Source organism: Rana temporaria, chromosome 1, assembly GCF_905171775.1.
Source record: "Rana temporaria chromosome 1, aRanTem1.1, whole genome shotgun sequence".
Taxonomy (NCBI): domain Eukaryota; kingdom Metazoa; phylum Chordata; class Amphibia; order Anura; family Ranidae; genus Rana; species Rana temporaria.
In genome coordinates, this window is record NC_053489.1 from 184,652,729 (window position 1) to 184,676,169 (window position 23,441).

Below are 23,441 nucleotides of genomic sequence, written 5' to 3' on the forward strand. Positions count from 1 at the left end.
CCCAGACAGCAAACTTTGTACACTCGTAAAGGAGAACTGGGGCTATATGTGTTTGAGGTCCCTACGGGTCCGGAAAACCTACGGTCGGCCTGTACTGAGTCCCCAAAGTCACCGGAGAAATTACCGTTTACCATGGGAGTCTATGGAAGGGGTGTCCAGCTTTGAAAAATCGGTGCTCCCCGGCCAACAAACTTTGCACACTTGTAGGAGGAAGAGTGGAGCTACATGTGTGTCAAGTTTGAGGTCCCTACGGCCGGCCAGTACAGGGTCCCCAAAGTCCGGGAGATCAGGCGCAAAAAGGCGACTTGAGTATAAGCCGAGGGGGGGAATTTTCAGCGCCAAAAAATGTGCTGAAAAACTTGGCTTATACTCGAGTATATACAGTAATTTACTACTACAGGATATATACATATATCTTAAGCCATAAGGACTCTGGGGTAGATCCACAAAGAAAGTACGCCGGCGTATCTATTGATACGCTGGCGTAATTTTAAAATTCCTGCGTCGTATCTTTGTTTTGAATCCTCAAAACAAGATACGACGGCATCTGGGTTAGATCCGACAGGCGTACGTCTTCGTACGCCTTCGGATCTTAGATGCAATTTTTCGACATCCGCTAGGTGGCGTTCCCGTCGTAATCCGCGTCGAGTATGCAAATTAGCCATTTCCGACGATCCACGAACATACGAGCGGCCATCGCATTTTTTTAACGTCGTTTCCGTTCGGCTTTTTCCGGCGTATAGTTAAAGCTGCTATCTGGTGGCGTACTCAATGTTAAGTATGGCCGTCGTTCCCGCGTATAATTTTGAAAATTTTACGTCGTTTGCGTAAGTCGTCTGTGAATGGGGCTGGACGCCATTTACGTACACGTCAAAAACAATGACGTCCTAGCGACGTCATTTGGAGCAATGCACCCTGGGAGTTTTGACGGACGGGGCATGCGCAGTTCGTTCGGCGCGGGGACGCGCTTAATTTAAATGAAACACGCCCCCCACCCGCCGAATCTGAATTCCGCGCCCTTACGCCGCCGAAACTTACGGCGCAAATTCTTTCAGGATTCAAAGAAAAGAAAAGCAAGTTACAGTGGCGTAGCGTATCTCACATACGCTGCGCCCACGCAGATGTATGTGGATCTGCCCCTTTGTCTCTTTGTCGGCCATGATGTGGAAAGCATACAGTGTGGTCCTTAGGAGTCACTTGATCCAGATTACCTCTCAAAAGAAAGAGGACAGAGGAATAAACGCACACTGTAAATCAAAGCAGAACCGGAGCAAGTCTCGCCATTAAACAAAAGTAACCCAACACCACACACTCACAACCACTTAGATAAGATCAGGGCAGAACTGAATCTATGCCCAACGGACATTGTGGAAAAACAACTGTGCTGGGCGAAACAAAAGATTTTACACACAAAGTAATAAAACCAACATTAGGCTAGCTAAAAGCGATGCTTTGAACAGAACACACCCCATTACTCTTTGAACAAGCCAGAGCAGACTCACCAGCAATCCTGTCCAAATACTTTTTGAATTCCAACGCCAGCTAGCCTAACTTTATGCACTGCATGCTCCCTTCCCTGTTGGAAGAGCGGAAGAATTCTTCCAACGTTTTCAATTCCCCACCATCTTGGAAGAATACAGAACCACACTTTACTGACATCACAGAGGCGGAGGTTCTTGCAGCTACAAATTAATAAGAAAGCAAAACCAGGCAGTTATGCCTCACTTTTCTATATAAAAAAACTCTGGTCACTCAGATTTCACATACAGATGGGACTTTCAACTACCTTCAGAATGATAACGTATTTCTCTTAAAGACCTGAAGGCCAATGTAGTTGTGCTACCTAAACCCAGGGCTTTTTTTCAGGGGGAACTTGGGGGAACTGAGTTCCACCACCTTTGGCTCAGATGCTTTGGTGCCTGCTCACCACAATCACTTGTAAACACAGAAGTCTGGTTTCTGTGTTTACACGTGACAGCTCTGCACTCTGTGTGTAACCCCCCTGAACTCTGCACCCTGTATGTAATGCAATCCTGGTATTTAATGCCCCTTTAATACCCTTCTACTGTTTGTGAAATCTGAACGGGGTCGTGGTTGAGTTCCTGCACCTATTTTCTGAGAAAAAAAGCTCTGCCTAAACCTAACCTAGACCTTTCATGGTTCAGCTATAGACCCATCTCACTGCTAAATACTGATGCAAAGCTCTTAGCTAAAAATTGTCGCCGCCAAAATAAACATAATCTTACATATACTGAAATCACAAAGATCATGCAAACTTCATATTTTCCATGACAAGTTACAACATGTAGCATAATACAGCTCATCCATTCCACCAGATGCAGATCTCTGAAGTCCAGATTGCTCTGCCTAGATGTTTTTTGACATATTGTTGTGGCAATACATGTTTTCTGCACAAGTGGGGCTTCAGGGAAGAGTTTCTAGCATAGATTGCAGCCCTATGGGCTAAAGCCTCAGCATCGCCAAAATAAGCAGGCTTTGGTTCTTAGCCTTTCCTTATTTTTCAAGGCATTCCAACCCCCTTCATCTTGGCCCCTAGAGCCTCTCGCCGTTGCAATCTGAGCAAACACAAATGCCTAATGGTTTTTTGTTTTGTTTTTCAACCCAGCAGGTTGAATGACAGAAAACTGACAGCTCCAGTCGTAGCCGCTGTACTAACGGTCTGATATTAGTACATCAATCTCCCCCGCTGAGCTGTTGTGTTCTAACAGCGGGGTGGCCAGTGACTGAAAGCGCTGACCGGGAGCTGGTCGGCTGTTGGTTTTCCAGCATATTTGTCCGGCTTCTGCCGAAAGGGCTCACATACACACGGGCCAAATGTTTAATAAATGGTTTAATAAAAACCGTCCGAAGTTTCTCGACATTAGGCCTGTGTGTAGGGGGCTTTAGCAGATTATATCTTACTGAATATATACACTACACACAGTTCTCTACCAAACCTCTTTAGCACCATTTTAGAGTTTGTGGCAATTTCAGGACTTTGATTAAACAAAACCAAGTTCAAAGCATTAAATATCACGCAATCAGGAAGAATGATCACTTCACTTGGCCCTCATCCTTACCTTTCTTATGCATCAATAACACCTCCTCATTTGACTCCCTATATAAAGCAAACTATTCACCCTGATTTAAAGGCCAAGTTCACCTTATTTTCTTAATTCCAGCTCCCTTATGTAGCAATATGGCATTAACCACTTAAGGACCGGACCAATATGCTGCCTAAAGACCCAAGGGGTTTTTACAGTTCGGCACTGCGTCGCTTTAACAGACAATTGCGCGGTCGTGCGACGTGGCTCCCAAACAAAATTGGCGTCCTTTTTCCCCCACAAATAGAGCTTTCTCTTGGTCGTATTTGATCACCTCTGCGGTTTTTATTTTTTGCGCTATAAACAAAAATAGAGCGACAATTTTAAAAAAAATTCTATATTTTTTACTTTTTGCTATAATCGTTTATCGGTTGGTTTGCGCAAAATTTATAGCGTTTACAAAATAGGGGATAGTTTTATTGCATTTTTATTTTTTTTACTACTAATGGCGGCGATCAGCGATTTTTTTTCGTGACTGCGACATTATGGCGGACAATTTTGACACATTTTTGGGACCATTGTCATTTTCACAGCAAAAAATGCATTTAAATTGCATTCTTTATTGTGAAAATGACAGTTGCAGTTTGGGAGTTAACCACAGGGGGCGCTGTAGGAGTTAGGAGTGTAGGAGTGTGTGTTTACAACTGTAGGGGGGTGTGGCTGTAGGACAGACATCATCGATCGAGTCTCCCTATATAAGGGATCACTCGATCGATGCAGCCGCCACATCGAAGCACGGGGAAGCCGTGTTTACATACGGCTCTCCCCGTTCTTCAGCTCCGGGGAGCGATCGCGACGGAGCGGCTATAAACGAATAGCCGCGCCGTCATCCCGGATCGCTCCCCGCAGGAATCCGACCGCCGCATGAATCCGACCCCGCAGGAATCCGACCCGCGGAAAGGCAGGGACGTACAGGTACGCCAATGTGCCTGTACGTGCCATTCTGCCGACGTATATCTACATGCGGTGGTCAGGAAGCGGTTAAGGCAAGCAAGGAAGGAGGTGACAAGGAAGCTAGAGAGCAGGAGGTCTTGGGAGAACCAAAGAGAGCGGTTTTGGTTGATATTTTGGGACTAGGTTAGCGATGTAGCTGGGGGCATGGCTTTGTAAGTTGTTGTTAGTACTTTGAATTTTATTCTTTGGGTGAGCGGAAGCCAATGGAGGGATTGGCAGGGAGGAATAGCGGACACTGAACAGTTGGCAAGGTGGGCGAGTCTGGCAGCAGCATTCATGATGGAGTGAAGGGGGATTTCCTATGTAAAGGTAATCCAATGAGGAGGGAGGTGCAGTAGTTAAGGTGAGAGATAACCAGGGAGTCAAATTAGAAGCTTTGTGGTGTCATTCGTTAAAAAGGGCAATATTCTGGAGAGGTTGAGGTATTTGGACAGGGATTGGATGTGGGGCCAACTACAAAAATATATAATACAACGGCGCTTGACTGCATAAACTCCTACCTGATCACAGCAGCAGAGAATGTCACATGCTCCAGCTGTCAGGTTACATGGGCACGATCCTAGAGGTTGGTACACTTGATTGGGTATCACAGTTTCATTATCTGTGAACAAAAACAAAACATTTTCGCTTTAATGCTAAATGTACATAATTTATACCATGCAAAAACCTCTGTTAAAGTAGAACTATAGGCAAAACTTGTTTTTTTCCCCCCATTTAGGATAGAGTAATCAGGATTTTTTTTGTTTTTTTCTGTTGGTTAAGCAAATCAAAAGCAAGCCAGAAGCAAATTGCATTTGACTTGACTGATGTAATTATATATATATATATATATATATATATATATGACCCTCGCCTACATCACAAGCAGAAGAGACCACTAGATTACAAACAAAATGGACAAAATCAACTGGTGCATTACAACAATAACATTAAAAACTTAAGAAATGAGCGGGTAGGCTGTACTCCCTGTATGCATTTTAAAGTGTAATTTTTATTTTTGACCTTTTTCTACATTTGCATTTCGCCTGTAGAAGCAACTCAATATTATCCAATGTGTCCATGCACACTAGGATGTTTAGAGGCATAAGTATTTTGTAAAGGCTTAGGCATTTTACCTTCTTGCATTCTATGCATGAAGGTAAAAAACCTTGTCTGCTGCATGTGTTTCCTCAGCCCCCCCCTTTATACTAACCCAAGCCCGATCCATCGACATGCACGAAAGCAGCTTTGCTAGGTCTGTTTCGTATCAGTGCACAGATTGATAACAGGGGGTGCCATTGGCTCCCGCTGCTGTCAATCAAATTCTAAGACAAGCGAGAGTGGCCAAGCCGCCCTGTCTGTGTCAATGTCGGCTTGGGAACGAGCCTGCATGAGTGCCCCCAGGGGAAATGGCTTCCCCTGGGGGCACTTGCTGGAGAAGGAGCCAGGAGAACCATCGAGGACCCCAGAAGAGGAGGATCGGGACTGCTCTGTTTAATACCATTTTACAGAGCAGGCAAGTATAACATGTTTGTTATTTTAAAGGGAAAAAAAATCTGAAGGTTTAATGTAGTTTTAAGCTCAGTGTTTAGAGGCAAAAAAAAAAAAAAAAAAAACACACCTGAGCTAACGGCTCCTAAACGCTTGTACAAAAATGCTATATTTCAGCCATTTTTATTAAGCACAGTGTAGGTGGACCCTATATACTGTATCTATCCTAAAAATGACAATCGTATACATTGTTTACCAAGTATTCCTATAAAGGCACTGTGGAATAAGTTTACATCCAACTGATTTGTGTAAAAACAATTGCAGTGGCGGAAATGAGAATAAGATTCAGTTCAGTGTTAACACACTATCAGATTTTTCAACGGGAATTGTGTGATTACAGGCTGTTGTCCGAAAACGGACAATTGTTGTTGAATTTTCCAAAAACAAATGTAGGATACCATGCTTTAAAATTTTCAGACAACAAATGTGTGTTGTCGGATTATCTGATTTGTGTGTACACAAGTCCGTCAGAAAAAAATCCAAAGTACAAAGACGCATGCTTACCATTGCAATAGCAGAAGTTGCCCAAAGGGTGGCGCTAAAGAGCTGAAAACCACGTAGTTTCGTGTTTGTTGGCTTACAATTATTTGCCGTTTGTATGCAATAAATACAGCAAGGTACATCGCTAAAACAAATAAACCGTGACAAACCTAATAAGAGAACATAGGTATAATATACATATGTATCAAGATGCATTCAAAGCAACTGGTGAAAAAAGAAAAATGCTTAAAAATGAATATATAATCCCACATTGGTGATTGGATCAATAAACCATAAAGAAATCCTTATAGTGTAATTCATATCGGGGCACAAAGTTGAATATTGTGAGAAAGGGATCTTCTTCCACCAATAGAATACCCAAATAGTGGTATTGTAGTCTCCTTACCAAAGATAGATGACCGCTATCACAGCGGTCTCTCTAGGCACAGGGGTTTTAAAGTCTCCCAAAGGACTCACTGTAGATGGTTGGTAGGCTCAAGGTGGTTTCTTAATGTCTAAAAGATGGAAAACAAAAAGAGACTCCATAGCATAATACTGCTTAAAGCGGGGGCTCCGCGGTCCTGATGTTTTTTTTTTTTTGGTTCCTTAACCGCTTTATACCCGCACGCCGTCAAATGACGGCGGGCGGAATCCCCTATTGTTCTGACAGGACATCATATGACGTCCTGTCATTTAAAGCCTCTAGGGGGCGCGTGCGCGAGCACCCGTCACGTTACTGGGAACACAATGCGCGTGCCCAGTAACTGAGCAGGACCGTGGATCTCTGTGTGTAAACACAGAGATCCACGTCCTGTCAGGGAGAGGAGACCGATGCTGTGTCCCTTGTACATAGGGACACAGATCGGTCACTTCCCCCAGTCACCCCCCTCCCCCTACAGTTAGAACACTGACTAGGCTACACATTAAACCCCTTCCCCGCCCCCTAGTGGTTAACCCCTTCCCTGCCAGTCACATTTATACAGTAATCAATGCATATTTATAGCACTGTTCACTGTATAAAATGTGAATGGTCCCAAAAATGTGTCAAAAGTGTCCGATGTGTCCGCAGTCCCGAAAAAAAGATAGCCGCCATTCCTAGTAAAAAATAAATCATAATTATGTCCCCTATTTTGTAGGCAATATAACTTTTGCGCAAACCAGTCACTATACGGTTATTGCGATTTTATTAATTTTTTTACCAAAAATATGTAGAGGAATACGTATCGGCCTAAACTGAGATAAATATATATATTTTTTTTTAAATGGGATATTTATTATAGCAAAAAAAAGGGATTTTTGTACTCACCGTAAAATCCATTTCTCTGAGTTCATAGACGGACACAGCATCCTTTGACCTTAGGGTTATGTTCTTCCTACCAGGAGATTTTAGGCAGAATTCTTACAGCACTTAAGGTGTTAAAACTTTCCTTCATGCCGCTCCTCCCAGGGGGCGTGGCTCCCCCAGGCATAACCCACACCCTGCTCCAGCAGCTTCAGTTCGTAACAAGCAGTACAAACCAAGGAGGGGTGGGTGCTGTGTCCGTCTATGAACTCAGAGAAATGGATTTTACGGTGAGTACAAAAATCCCTTTTTCTCTTTCGTTCATAGACGGACACAGCATCCTTTGACCTTAGGGACGTCCCCAAGCAGTGTCAAAAAAACGAGGGGTGGGAAAAATAACACAGCAAACAACAGGTTACACCCCAAACAAAACCGGAGTTACTCAACGGAGGAACTCCAACCTTAAACTGCCGCCTGTAACACCCTGCGGCCGAATGAGGCATCAGAAGATGCACTCACATCCACCTTATAAAACTTTGAAAAAGTGTGGACCGACGACCAGGTCGCAGCCTTACACACCTGTAACACAGAGGCTTGGTGTCGGAAAGCCCAGGAGGCTCCAATCGCCCTGGTCGAATGCGCCGTGACCCGAAAGGGAGGCGCCCGCCCCTTCAGGGCGTAGGCCTGAAGCACAACCTGTCGGATCCACCTGGAAATGGTGGCCGACGAGACTGCCAGGCCCTTACTGGGACCGGACACAGACACGAACAGCGAGTCCGACTTCCGGAACGGAGCTGTCGCCGACAAGTAAACTCGAAGGGCCCGAACCACATCCAGAGAATGTAAAACGGCTTCCTTCGGGTTCTTCGGCTGAGGACATAATGATGGAACAACAATGTCCTCGTTAATGTGAAAGGCCGAAACGACCTTCGGAAGAAAAGAAGGTCGCGGGCGCAGCACCGCCTTATCCTGATGGATGACCAAGTAGGGGGCCTTGCAAGACAAGGCCGCCAGTTCAGACACTCGTCTGATAGAGGTAATAGCTACCAGAAAGACCACCTTCTGCGACAAAGTCAGCAAGGGGATCTCCCGAATGTCCTCAAAGGGGGCACGCTGAAGCGCCGAGAGGACCAAGTTCAAGTCCCAAGAAGGTAGCGGAAGGCGCACCGGGGGGGCCACATGCCGGACCCCCTGCACAAACGTGCGAACCAAAGAGTGCGCTGCCACGGGACGCTGAAAATAAACAGCCAGAGCAGAAATCTGACTCTTGATCGTGCTCAAGGCAAGAGCCTGGTCCACTCCCCGCTGTAGGAACAGCAGGATCCGGGACACCACGTAAGTACGGGGGTGCCACTTCATCTCCTCACACATAGAGATGTATGCTTTCCATGTACGATGATACATTTTTCGAGAAGTGGACTTCCGTGCACGCATTATGGTAGAGATTACCGGGCCCGACAGGCCCCGGTCCTTCAGTACCTGGTTCTCAACAGCCACGCCGTTAAAGCCAGTGACCGTAAAGCAGGATGGAAGATCGGGCCCTGAGACAGGAGATCTTCCCTCAGAGGCAGGCGCCAGGGGGCGTCTGCCACCAGACGTACCAGGTCCGCGTACCAAGAGCGACGCGGTCAATCTGGGGCGATCAGGATCGTTGGAATCCCTTCGGCTTCCACCCTGCGCAGCAGGCGGTGTAGGAGCCTTAGAGGAGGGAAGGCGTAAATCAGGTGATATTGACCCCAGGGAGCCACTAACGCTTCTGACGCGTCTGCCCACGGGTCCCTTGACCTGGCCACAAACCGTGGTACCTTCCGATTGAGACGGGACGCCAGAAGGTCCACGTCTGGAGTGCCCCATTTTTGGCACAGGATCTGAAACACCTCCGGGTGGAGAGACCACTCCCCTTGATCCAGAGTCGTGCGACTTAGGAAGTCGGCTTGCCAATTCAGAACTCCCGGAATGTATACCGCTGACAGGGCCGGAACGGACCTTTCGGCCCACCGAAGTATGTGAGCGACCTCCGTCGCCGCGGCCGAGCTCCTTGTGCCGCCCTGATGATTGACGTACGCCACGGCCGTGGCGTTGTCGGACTGGATCCTGACAGGACGGCCCTGCAGCTCCAGGGACCACCTGACAAGGCACAGCTTGATCGCTCGGAGCTCCAGGATATTGATCGGCAGGCGGGACTCCTCCTGAGTCCAGCGCCCCTGGGCTGACTGGGTGCCCCAGACGCCCCCCCAGCCGAAGAGGCTGGCATGCGTCGTGACCACTGTCCAGCGGCACGGAAGAAAAGACTTCCCGGACCGAAGCACCGGAGACGTCAGCCACCATGCCAGGGAAGACTTGGCCAGATGGCTCAACCGAATCTGGCGATCCAGAGAAGATGGGACTCTGTCCCATCGTGACAGAATCTCCTTCTGTAGTACCCTGGTGTGGAATTGGGCATACGGAACCGCCTCGAAGGAGGCCACCATCAGACCCAGAACCCGCATGCAGAAGCGAAGAGACGACCATTTCTGGGTCGACAACTGTCTCACTGCAGATTGCAGAGTCCGCAGTTTTTCCGATGGGAGGAACACTTTTGCCTCCCCCGAATCCAAAACCAGCCCCAGGTGTTCCAGCCTCTGGGACGGAACCAACACTGATTTTTTGAGATTCAGAAGCCAGCTGAACTCCTGCAGAGTCCGACACGTGATGGACACGTCCTCCTCTAACTCTGAGCTTGAAGAAGCTCTCAGGAGAAGGTCGTCCAGGTATCCCACGATAGCGATCCCTCGTTGCCTTAGCAAGGCCAGGATCGGGGCGAGCACCTTGGTGAACACCCGTGGTGCCGACGCCAGCCCGAACGGGAGGGCCACGAATTGATAGTGGTCCTCCCCGATCGCAAAACGCAGATACCTTTGGTGGCTTGTGCAAACGGGGACATGCAGGTATGCGTCCATGATGTCCAAGGACGCCATGAAGTCCCCCTGGTGGAGGGCCGCTATGATAGAACGGACCGACTCCATCCTGAATCGCTGCACCTTGACAAAGGAGTTGAGGGCCTTTAGGTCCAGGACAGGGCGAACCCCTCCCTTCTTGGGAACCACGAACAGATTGAAGTAGAACCCCCGAAACCGTTCCAGCGAGGGAACCGGCACAACCACCCCTCTGTCCAGAAGATCCTGGACAGCCCCGGACAGGGCTAGCCGACGATCCGGAGGAAGCTGGAGGTTGGATGGAAAAAATCTGTTTGGGGGACAAGAGAGGAACTCTATCTTGTACCCCGAGGCGACCACCTCGCAAACCCAACGGTCGGTCAGAAGAGAATTCCACCGATCCGCGAAGTCGTGAAGCCGTCCCCCCACCCGAGACCCGGGCGGGGGCAGACCTTCATGCGGAAGCAGGCTTGTCCGCAGGCTTGTTTGGTTTGTTAAACCAGGGGCGCTTACGCCCGGCAGCAGGGGTTTTTGCCCCTTGCGGACCTTTTCCAGCCGCGCTGGGCGCACGAAAAAACCGCTTAGGGGTAGTAAAAGTAGGACCTTGCTTGCGGCGAGGTTCCTTACCCTTCCCCGACTGAGGGAGCAAGGTGCTCTTACCTCCAGTGGCATCCTTAATGATGTCATCCAGGGATGCCCCAAAGAGCCGTCCGCCCTTAAAGGGCAAATCCACCAAGGCCTTTTTTCGAAGACTGGTCAGCCGACCAGCACTTCAGCCATATAAGGCGGCGCAGAACCACTGCGTAGACAGAAGCCCTGGAAAGCAAAGGAATCGAATCCATAGCCGCCTCACAGAGAAACTTCTGACCCTGAATCAACTGCTCAGCCAGGTCCCTAGAGGACTCGGAAGCACCTTGGACCTCCAGATCCTGCAGCAGGAGCTTCGCCCTTTCAGTTAGCGTCTGAGCAACCAGGGCTCCGGCCAGAGCCGGCCTTACCGCCGAACCCACCACCGAGAACAGGGAGCGGGCCACGGCCTCCACTCTCCTATCAGCGGGGTCCTTGAAAGCAGGAGCCCCCTCCACAGGCAACGTAGTAGCCTTACTCAGTCTGGACACAGGAGGGTCCACCGACGGAGGAGTGACCCACTTTTTTAAAAAGTCCTCCTCCAGGGGGTAACGGGTAGCAAAGCTTTTAGGAACAGTAAAAGCCTTTTGCGGTGTATCCCATTCCTTATACAACAAATTGTCCAAATAAGGAACACAAGGGAATACCTTAGCGGTACGCGGTGGTTTGCGGAATCCAAAAGGGACTGACACCGCTGGTGTCTCCGCCACATCCTCTAAATGAAGAGTCTCACGTACCGCAGTAATAAGAGCTCCAACAAATTCCTTGTCAGCAGACTCCGCAGCAGAGTCATCCTCGCTGTCCATGTGGGTTAAGCACATCAGACATGACAGAACCAGAAGCAGCAACAGCGTTATCAGATTCTGCGTCAGAGATATCCCCAGAAACAGCCTCCGGGGGGGGGGCGCTTTTTACCCCCCAACCGAGCACTGGCAGCTTCAAACCTGGTGAGAAAAGATTCCAGGACAGCCGACACCGATTCAACAGATGTGGCAGGGGAAGGGGCGCTAAGGGTTAATTCCGGCATTGTGAGGAATGAGGGGCCTGATTCAGGCTCCATATTGCAGCTGCCGTGTCACCCCCACTGCCAATGGCAGGAAAAAAGTCCCCCACAGGTCACCTCCCGGCCGCTAGAGCACAGTCTGGGGCCCCCTGAGACTCACCACCCCCCTGGTACAGCGCGGTCTGAAGGACAAGTGTGTGCTGAGGAGAAGCTGCAGCGCTGCGTCTGTCCCCTCAGAGGATTCGCGGTCTTTTTTCCCCGCCGAAACGGCCACTAGAGGCCGAACTAGTGCTGAAAACGGCGCTGGCCACAAGAAAATGGCCGCCAAATAATACAAGCGCGGCTCCGGCAAAATGGCCGCCATTGCGCAGTTTTAAAAAGACAGTGTACCCAAAAAAGACAGTACACCAAAACAGCACACAGCACACACAAAAATGCCCAGAATGACCACCACAGTCCCCTGCAGCAACACAGAACAGCCCCAGCCATACCCGAGTGAAAAAATATGAGCCCCAGGGAAAAAAAAACCCTGCACAGCCGTCACCCAAAGGGGGAAGGAGGGAGAGGAATAAGGGAGAGAGGAAAGCAGGGAAAAACCCTCAGTCGACCTCCCAAGGGAAAACATTCCAGCCAGACCACTTACCTGAGTAAGGGGCCACTACTTACCTGTCCTGCGACTACCCGGCTGGAGGTATCCCAGACAGACCAACGTCCGCGAACGGCATGGTTGTCAGCCAGACACACTGTGACAAGGCCATAGAGACCGGTCATATGTGTGCCCTAGAACCGAAGTTCCCCGGCCGCCCCTGGAGCAATGGGGCCTGTCGTGGACGTCCCAAAGCGGAGCTGAGGGCCGGCACACGCTCGAAGGCCGAACCTGGGGGGACTACAAGGGTCGAGGACCCAGCCTGTCACCCAGTCGGCTGTTGATAGAAGAATCGCAGGATTCAAAAATAAAATAAAAAAGCGAGGAAAAAACTTGCAAGATGCAAAAAAAAAAAAATTTGCAAGAAAAAACTCCAGAGTCCAGGACTCCAGAGAGAGCCTGACTCTCCTGACGGTTAGGCAGAAACAAACTGAAGCTGCTGGAGCAGGGTGTGGGTTATGCCTGGGGGAGCCACGCCCCCTGGGAGGAGCGGCATGAAGGAAAGTTTTAACACCTTAAGTGCTGTAAGAATTCTGCCTAAAATCTCCTGGTAGGAAGAACATAACCCTAAGGTCAAAGGATGCTGTGTCCGTCTATGAACGAAAGAGAAATATTGTGTTTTTTTAAAAAATGTACGCTCTTTCTTTGTTTATAGCCCAAAAAATAAAAACCGCACAGGCGATCAAATACCACCAAAAGAAAGCTCTATTTGTGGGGAAAAAAGGATGTCAATTTTGTTTGGGAGCCATGTCGCACGACCGCGCAATTGTCAGTTAAAGGGACGCAGTGCCGTAAGCTAAAATTTCGTCTGGGCAGGAAGGGGGTGTATGTGCACAGTAGGCAAGTGGTTAAACTCTTGTAATGTTAAAAAAATAGTACTCACTTCTTTAATGTCGCTACTGCCCCGCAATCTCCGTCAGCATAAAATGTGACTCTATAAAATGTTCTTCAGGCCGTTTCCATTTTGCTTGTGGGCAGCGTGAAGCCCACATGCAAATGCTTCCGGGAAGCGGTGAATGCGGATGTCCCAGCATTCAGCGCTGTATCCCCCGCATGAGCAGTGTTGACGACGAGCAGCGCCGTCAACACTTCTCCGTTGCCATCACAACGGCCGGCGTAATGAAAAGGTCACGCCCCGTTGTGAACAACAAATTAAATGGCGGAATTCGATCCGCCCTCATCACGTGACCTGCTTCATGGGTCACGTGACCTGCTTCATGGGTCACGTGACCTGCTTCATGGGTCACGTGACCTGCTTCATGGGTCACGTGACCTGCTTCATGGGTCACGTGACCTGCTTCATGGGTCACGTGACCTGCTTCATGGGTCACGTGATGAGTGAAATCCCGCGATATTCACAGAATATGCCTTATGACTCGTCTCCTGGGAAGCATGACGCTGTGCTCCCAGAAGACATGGCGATCCAGTCCCAGAAAACACTGGGGCGCTAGCGAAATGAATGACACGCCTACTCCCGCGGGAGGAATACCCAGAAGTGCCTGGTATTCTCAGCTGAATAAAAAGGTACTGAAATTTATTTATTTTTTGATAGCGGACTTAACATGCAGTTATTGTGGCGGTCTTAATAAGATGCATTTTCTATTGAGGGTGATCTCCGCTTTAACAAAGTTTAATCTGCCAAAAATATTGCACTTACAGTGAAGCTGTTTAAAATTTGCGGTGGATATGGCATGAAGGGACGCGGCGTCTCCTCGAGGCTTCTCCTGTCTGCTAAGCTCTGTGTCAGTGTGACTCTGTGTAAAGAGGCGTGATGACGTTGCGGCCAGCTGATACAAAGTCATCACGCCTCTTTATAGGTGTGGTCAGCTGATACGGCGTCATCACGCCTCTTTACAGGTGTGGCCAGCTGATACGACGTCATCACGCCTCTTTACAGGTGTGGCCAGCTGACACAACGTCATCACGCCTCTTTACAGGTGTGGCCAGCTGATACGACGTCATCACGCCTCTTTACACAGAGTCACACTGACACAGAGCTTAGCAGACAGGAGAAGCCTCGGGGAGACGCAGCGTCCCTTCATGCCATATCCACCCCAAATTTTAAACAGCTTCACTGTAAGTGCAATACTTTTGGCAGATTAAACTTTGTTAAGCAGTATTATGCTATGGAGTCTCTTTTTGTTTTCCATCCTTTTAGACATTAAGAAACCACCTTGAGCCTACCAACCATCTACAGTGGGTCCTTTGGGAGACTTTAAAACCCCTGTGCCTAGAGAGACCGCTGTGATAGCGGTCATCTATCTTTGGTAAGGAGACTACAATACCACTATTTGGGTATTCTATTGGTGGAAGAAGATCCCTTTCTCACAATATTCAACTTTGTGCCCCGATATGAATTACACTATAAGGATTTCTTTATGGTTTATTGATCCAATCACCAATGTGGGACTATATATTCATTTTTAAAGCATTTTTCTTTTTTCACCAGTTGCTTTGAATGCATCTTAATACATATGTATATTATACCTATGTTCTCTTATTAGGTTTGTCACGGTTTATTTGTTTTAGCACTGTACCTTGCTGTATTTATTGTGTAAAATTTGGTATTCTAATTTTTTGGTACCGTGTTTCCCTGAAAATAAGACCGGGTCTTATATACATTTTTTGCAACAAAAGACACAGTAGGGCTTATTTTCGGGGTAGGTCTTACCATGTAATGTGCTGTCTTCTCTCCCCCACTCTGTCCCTGCCTGACAGGAATCCCCAGTGTGAACGGAGTTAAAATGCTTGTAAAATCCTATAATCCACTCTATTACAGTATTGTATAATGTACAATGTGTGTTTCTGTAATATAATTGTGCCAAATGCCTTCGCTATAGCACCGCTCTGCACTTCTGTGACCTGCCGAAGCTCTCTTCCCCTGCATTTAAATTACAGAAACACACACATTGTACATTATATTCTACTGTAATAGAGTGGATTATAGGATTTTACAAGCATTTTAAACTAGGGCTTATTTTCGGGGTAGGGCTTATATTGCAGCCCTCCTGGAAAATAACGCTAGGTCTTATTTTCGGGAAAACACCGTACTAGCAGCTGCACATCCCACCATCACTGAGGATTTTTCCATTCATTTTTTTTAAATTTTTACATTTTTCTAGCGCAGTGTTTTTTCCTTTTTTTTTCTTTTTTCTATTGTCGTTTGTATGCAATACAAGTTCACGGCCAATGCCCTTCAGAAAAAAAGTCATAGGCCCAGATTCAGAAATATTAGCGTATCTTTCTGCGGGCGTAGGGCATCTCATATTTGCTACGCCGTCGTAACTCAGTCAGGCGAGTAGTGTATTCTGAAAGATCTTACGCCCGAAGTTTCGGCGGCGTAGCGTATATGGGCGGGCGTAATTCAAATGTGGATGATGTGGGCGTGTTTTATTTAAATTACTTGTGACCCCACGTAATTGACGTTTCTTACGAACGGCGCATGCGCCGTCCTTGAACGTTTCCAAGTGCACATGCTCCAAATTACGCCGCAAACTGTCAATGCTTTTGACGTGAACGTAACTTACGTACAGCCCTATTCGCGAACGACTTACGCAAACGACGTATAATATGACGCTGTTCGTACGTTTCCGACGTCCATACCCAACATGACTTACCCCTGCTTTATGAGGGTTAACTTTACGCCGGAAAAAGCCTTACGTAAACGACGTAAAAAAATGCGCCGGGCGTATGTACGTTTGTGAATCGGCGTATCTACCCAATTTGCATATTCCTTGCGTAAATTTACGGAAGCGCCACCTAGCGGCCAGCGTAAATATGCAACTAAGATACGACGGCGTAAGAGGCTTACGCCAGTCGGATCTTACCAAAATTACGGCGTATCTTGTTTTCTGAATACAGAAAAAAAGATAAGCCGGCGCATTCCCAGAAGTTACGCGTGGTATCAATAGATACGCCAGCGTAACTTCGTTCTGAATCCGGGCCATAGGCTTTGTCCGATGGAAATCCGATCGTGTGTACGAGACTTTAGTCATTACTGATGTTGTCCCCGAATAGTACGCATACAGAAAATAATGGACATGTTTGTTTCACCCCATTACCTGATACAAGCCCTATAAAAGTGGTGTTGATATAAATTTCAGCATGGATTAGTAGACTGCTGATGGGAGCATTATTCTCACAAGCTGTAACTTGAAGTGTTTCCACAATACACAGATTCTCTGTGCAGCAATTTGTTTCATTGATGGTACAGAGAGTAAGATTCTTCTGTGATGTCACTGTGACTTTAAATACATTCTGCCAGAAATAAGCAAAAATGTCAGTATTATTAACAATGTTCATTTTTATTTGACAAATTTCTTTAGATCACAGATATTAAATGTGGCAAGAAACCCAAAAGCAAACATTTTATATATTGCAGCTTACAATCCTTAAATGCGATGGCTGGATTCCGTTGTTTTTTTTTTTTAAGCTTTTTTTTAGCACCCCCCCTTTCACTTTCACACTTCCTGTCTTAAAGCGGAGTTCCACCCAAAAAAACAACTACGGTACACCCCGGCACAAGCAGAACACTATCACCAAGTTAAATAGCCACATCAAAAAAATATTATAGTGTAAATCCCGTAGATTTTCGTTTTTAGCTACCAATTTCCGGGCTTTCCCTCCCGGGCTTTCCCTCCAATGTGGAACGCTGTTGTTCTATCGAGCTGGTTCCGCTGTTCCATCAAGCTGGTTCTGCTATCGGATAGGTTCCCAGTATGGTCTGCGCAGGCGCAATTGAATCCGACGGAAATCCCAGAGTATGAACAGTTCGTCAGCTGGAGCTGCCGCTCGTCGCTCATTGGTTATACATGCTGCTCATTGGTTATACACGAAGCTCGCTCGTTCTATACAGCCAATGCTTTTCTCATAGGGGCGGTGTTCCATCAATATGGTTCCATGATGGATAGTGCTTTATGATGGGCGGATGGGGCGAATGCTTTTCTCACAGGGGTGGTGTTCTATCGATACGACTACTCGCCGTAAACACTGCGCAGGCGCGAGATACAGCGGTGAATGCTGGGAGATTAGCATTCACCGCTTCCAGCAAATGATTGCTTGTGGGCTTCACAATACCCACAAGCAAAATGGAAACTGTCAGGAACCGATTTTAAAAGTTCTTATTTGCCATGAAAACGGACAGGGGATATTTGAAGACACCAAACAAGTGAGTTTAATTTTGTATTGTGAAACCCCATTGAATGCACCAAAAAAAAAAAAAAAAATGCCGCAGAACCTCCGCTTTAAGGAGTCTCCACACTGGATGGAGGAGCAACAGAGACGCCTTTGGACAACAGCACAGTTATCCTGGGAAGAAGCTTGTGTTAGTTAGCTGTACTAGCAGATTTAGATGGACTTGACTAACAAATGAATGCATTTTAAGCAGATACAAGAAACTGTTATTTTTCCTTTTTTGGAATAAAGGTTTTACATAAATGTGACCATTTGAAGCACCCCTGTCAGTGTTGAAATAGAACTTAAAGGAGCTGTGGTGGCTCAACGCGATTGGCACTGCGCTGACAAGCCATTCACCTCTGCAGCTAGGGGTTCGGATCCCGGTCTCGGCTACATGTGAATTGAGTTTGGTGGTCTCAGCCCGGCTCCCGGTGGGTGTGCTATGCGAGGTAAGCCTGCGCTTAGTACGCCCACCCCCCCTCTCACAAAAACCACCACACTTACACGCACTCGAAATTGGGTTAACATGCACGCACTTTGACCACGCGGTCTCTAAAAAGAGGCTGGTTGAGCGGGCAAATCCTCTCACTCCCTTACAGGGAGTCCCTCTGCCCCGTTGGTCTTCAAAGCAGAGCAGGTAGGGCGGGCTGTGTGGGAGGACCCCCTCACACACCCGCCATTGCCACCCGGGGCATGGAGAAAGGTGGCAGATTGCCTCTGGGGGAGGCCTGCCTACTCCCAACTCCTGCAGTCTGGCTCCTCTCTCGAGTACACGCACAAAATACAATTTATAAAAGAACAAAAAAAAAAAGAAAATAGAACTTAAGGCAAAACTTATTTTTTCATTTTGGATAGAGCAAGGGAGGATTATAACCCCTGTCAAATATTTTTTCCACCATCTGTGTCCCATTATGGAGATTTACCCTCCTCACTTCCAAACAGGAAGTGAAGGAAAATCAAATTAAAGGATATGTAAACGGTTAGATTTAAAATAAAAATAACAAACATGTCATACTTACCTCCTCTGTACAGTTGGTTTTGCACATAGTGGCCTGATCCTCCAGATCTGGGGTCCCTTATTGGCGCTCCTCCTCTTCTCGAGTGCCCCGTTAAAGAGTCGCTGACCCACATTGATACAGACAGCAGGACTCTGTCCCGCTCTCCCCCCCCCCCCCCCCATCTCCTGCATCATTGGATTCGATTGGCAGCAGCGGAAGCGAATGGCTGCGGTGCAATCAATCTATCCAATCGGGACCTGATACACAGGCTGCAGCTGGAAAGACCGGGTTAGGTAAGTAAAAGGGGGGCTCCTGAATCACAGAAGGTTTTTCCACTTAATGCATTAAGGTGAAAAATATTGAGGGTTTACAACCCATTTAGGGAATCTCTTGAGCCCCTTCCCAGGTCACCAGGACCCCTTAGGAAGATTTCCCCTCTATTACTTTCCCGGGGACAACCCAAAATTTGGGATTTTCTTTTCCTTTCAATGAAAATGGTAAACATGACAAATAGAGAGGATGCATCTCCCGAATGGGGACACAGACAGGTGTTCTAATCCTTCTCTACTCTATCCAAAACAAATTAAAAAAAAAACTGCCACTTTTGCTGCACCGCTTGGTCTATTATAGGGAGTTGAAAAATTACAGACTTACTGGCCGGATCCGCAGCTGAAAAAATAAATAAAGCCTAAACACAAAAAAACATAAAAAAAAAAAAAAAAATGCTGCCGCCACATCTAAGGATTGGTAATTTAATAAACAAGAATATAAGCGCAAGACGCTTACCCCGACTTGTTCATTCCCCGACTTAGTTGGGGTAGGCGGTACACTTTGGTGGGGGTAGGTCAGCGATGCCCTGTGACGACTGGGAACCCGCCTTCTGACCATTGACCTCTGGGGGAGGTCCCTGACAGCAAATATCATTTGTACAAAGTTTTTTGAATTTATTTTACTCACAGTTTGTGTCCCAACAGAAGTTGAAGCCCAGCTGTCTATATTATTATTCCCACTGCAACTTTCCACAGGTGCAGAAACTACAATTACAAAGAAAAAGGAAAGCTTAAGTGTTATGTAGATGTTCTTGTAAGTAAACGGGGCTAGAAGAATATGTATTTGTTTTAATACAGAGGAGACAACATTCAACTTACTGGTATCTGTAATGACAGCAAGGGATAAATTGACAGAAGATGCATTTGTAACGAGGTATGTAGTTACTTCAGGTCCGGACATAAATATTGTAGAAGGAAAGAAACCTGAAAGGCAGATCATCCGAATTAGGAAAGCACCTAGAATCTGTGCAAATCACATTATTATTTACATTTGAGAAGAAATCTTTAAAGATTTAAATGAGATCATGCTTATGCCATTAGCAGCATAGGGCTAGATTCACGTAGAATCGCGTAACTTTGTGCGGGCGTAACGTATCCTATTTACGTTATGCCTCCGCAACTTTTACAGGCAAGTGCCGTATTCTCAAAAAAAAGTTGCGGCGGCGTATCGTAAATAGGCCGGAGTAAGCCCGTCTAATTCAAATTGTGAAGAGGTGGGCGTGTGTTATGTAAAACAGGCTTGACCCGACGTGATTGACGTTTTTCCCGAACGGCGCATGCGCCGGCCGTGGAATTTCCCAGTGTGCATTGCTCCAAAGTACGCCGCAAGGACGTCATTGGTTTTGACGTCCAGCCCCATTCACGGACGACTTACGCAAACGACTTAACTTTTTCAAATTTCGACGCGGGAACGACGGCCATACTTAACATTGGTATGTCGCACTTACGCCACCATATAGCAGGGGTAACTATACGCTGGGAAAAGCCTAACGTAAACAGCGTAACTGTACTGCGTCGGCTGGGCGTACGTTCGTGAATTTGCGTATCTTGCTGATTTACATATTTCGACGCGTAAATCAGCATACACGCCCCTAGCGGTCAGCGTAAAAATGCAGTTACGATCCGACGGAGTAAGAGACTTACGCCTGTCGGATCTAATAGATATCTATGCGTAACTGATTCTAAGACTCAGGCGCATAGATACGACCGGCCGGACGCAGAGATACGACGGCGTATCTGGAGATACACCGTCATATCTCCTCTAAGAATCTGGCCCATAGTTGCTAACTTTATAAACACAAATTCTAGACAAAGTTAAAGGGGTTGTAAAGGTACAATTTGTTCCCCCTAAATAGCTTCCTTTACCTTAGTGCAGTCCTCCTTCACTTACCTCATCCATCCATTTTGCTTTTAAATGACACGACACTCCACACCAGGGAGAAAGCCTTGCATTACTGTGTGGAGTTACAGACAGAAGAACAGGAAGTGAGGATTTCTCAGAAGAAATAAAGGACATTTTAAAAGCAAAATGGAAGGATGAGGTAAGTGAAGGAGGACTGCACTAAGGTAAAGGAAGTTATTTAGGGAAAAAAAATTGTACCTTTACAACACCTTTAAGGCTAGGATCACACTTATGTGGTACTGGAAACTTTGCGATTCATGCGCATTTCTTACACCTCATGCAAATCATACTGCTCCTGTGATCCGCTGTGGGTGTAAGCCTAAAGTGGATATAAACACGATTCATTAAAATTTGAGCTGGGCACATACAGTATATCAGCAGTGTTTTCTTATCTCTCTCCAGAGCACTGAGTGCCCTCTGTTATCAGCCTGATAACTTCTGACAAATTCACAGACACAGGAGATAAAAGCAGCCTGAAATTTGTGTCGTGGGAGGTTGCTATTAAAAGATTAGCAGAGAGCTTGACTTGTCAGAGCACAGCTCTGCACATTCCTTCCATTCTTTGCCTATATGGAGAGCAGGTGTGTGCCTTTCCTCCAATCAGCTGTCTTGGCTGTATGCCAAAAATCCCCTACCAATGCTGAACAGATAGAGAAAATTTCTAACATGATCTGCACTTTCTAAAGGATATATAAAAAGATGAAGACAGCAGATATACATGTAAAACTTACATAGGGAGATTTGTTTCATCTCTGTGTATCATCTGAGGCTGTTCACTTTACTGAGTATATGTGAGGGTTTACATCCACTTTAAACAGACACGCCAAATGCAAGTGACAAATGCAGTGCGCTTGGTTGGCACCAGATCACATGGTACAAAACAACCATGGGATCCGATTACAGTGTGGTTCCAAAAATGAAATGGGCATAAATTGCACTGCACTGAATCACAGGTGAATTGAACAAGAATGTGGTGCAGTTCCTGTACTATTCACATGCATTTCAGAATGTAAACAAAGCTGTCCTCACTCCCCTTCGCCTCTCTATCCGGCGTCACCCACTATGCTGGTCTGGGGCTCGCAGATGGGCAAGCAGAGCCCAGGATACATAGCAGGAAGGGTGCGCACAGGGTGTGTGGAGCATTTGGGCGCAAATTCCAAACTGCTGGTCGCCATGGCGACCTGGCACTTGGGGTTTGTCAAGCCCTGTTCTAAAGTCAAACGTTTTTTTTTTACCTTACTGCATTCTTTGAATTAAGGTAAAAAATATTCCACTAGCTGTTTGTCTCCCCCACCCTCCCAAAACATTTGCTTGAGTCCTGTATTGATCTAGCGCTATGCCTGGCTGCAATTCTTCTCTCCTCTCTTCCTCCTCTCACAGCATAAATGAGAGCAGTGGAAGCCATTGGCTCCTGCTGCTAACAGTCAAATCCTATGAGGAAGGACCGTGGGGCATAAACACACACAGCTCTGTTCAGGTATCAACACACACAGCCCAGCATTGGAGCCCTCTCAAGCACATGGCTTGCTGAGGAGGCAATTGGAGAAAAGGAGTCAAGAGCAGGGACTGCTCTGTGCAGTATCATTGGGGAAGATCAGGTAAATATAAACCTCTGTTTGATTTTATTAATAGTAAAATAAAAATTACATTAGAACAGCTTAAAATGATACATAGGGGATACTTTCCTCTATTTCTTAAAAATAAATAATACGCAATAAAGGTTTTTTGAACATCAGAAAACCCCAGTGCTATTAGATCTAAGCGGAATTTTATCATACTTCTAAACCCATTACTAGACAGATTACCTGTTTTAGCCAAGAAGATAGGGGTAGGAAATTGGAGGAATGCACGGTTTACCTTACGTTGTGCCTTTAAGGCGTATACTTGTCATGCTGTACACGCAGGTTTTCTTTTGATATTAGACATTTTATGATAGTAGACATTTTACAACTAAACTGTGACTGTTTAAGCTACATTTATCGCTGCGTGCTCGCTCCTGAGCCGCTGCTCTATGCATCCATAAGACACATGTAGGTAGATTCAGTAAGAGTTAGGCCGGCTTATCAGTAGATAAGCTGACCTAACTCAGAATCTACGCCGACTTATGTTTAAGTGTATTCTCAATCAGAGATACACTTAAACATATCTAAGATACGACGGCTTGCGCCGTCCTATCTTAGGTTGCAATATTTTGGATGGCCGCTAGGTGGCGCTTCCATTGCGGTCGGCGTAGAATATGTAAATTAGTAGATACGCGATTCGCGAACGTACGCCCGGCCGACGCAGTACTTTTACGCCGTTTACGTTAGAGATAGGCCGCCTAAAGTTAGAGCTAGGCCCTAGTTGGAATAGTAATGTTAAGTATGGCCGCCGTTCCCGCGTCGAAATTCGAAATGTTTACGTCGTTTGCGCAAGTCGTCCTTGAATCGGGATTTACGTCGTTTACATCCACGTCGAAATCAATAGGCCCCTGCAGCGTACTTAGCCGCAATGCA

General features: G+C 46.8%; 1 protein-coding gene across 2 annotated transcripts in view; it reads right to left on the reverse strand.

Annotated features, from left to right (window-relative positions):
- The window catches only part of TCTN2 (tectonic family member 2), a 69,135-nt gene that overhangs the window by 37,593 nt on the left and 8,101 nt on the right, over positions 1–23,441 (reverse strand). For both annotated transcript variants that reach the window (XM_040347336.1, XM_040347337.1), the window contains exons 2-5: positions 19,863–19,967; positions 19,672–19,748; positions 16,603–16,798; positions 4,559–4,659 (exon numbers count right to left, since the gene is read on the reverse strand). In XM_040347336.1, coding sequence (XP_040203270.1) covers positions 4,559–4,659; positions 16,603–16,798; positions 19,672–19,748; positions 19,863–19,967 — 479 coding nt within the window. The remainder of the gene's footprint in view (positions 1–4,558; positions 4,660–16,602; positions 16,799–19,671; positions 19,749–19,862; positions 19,968–23,441) is intronic.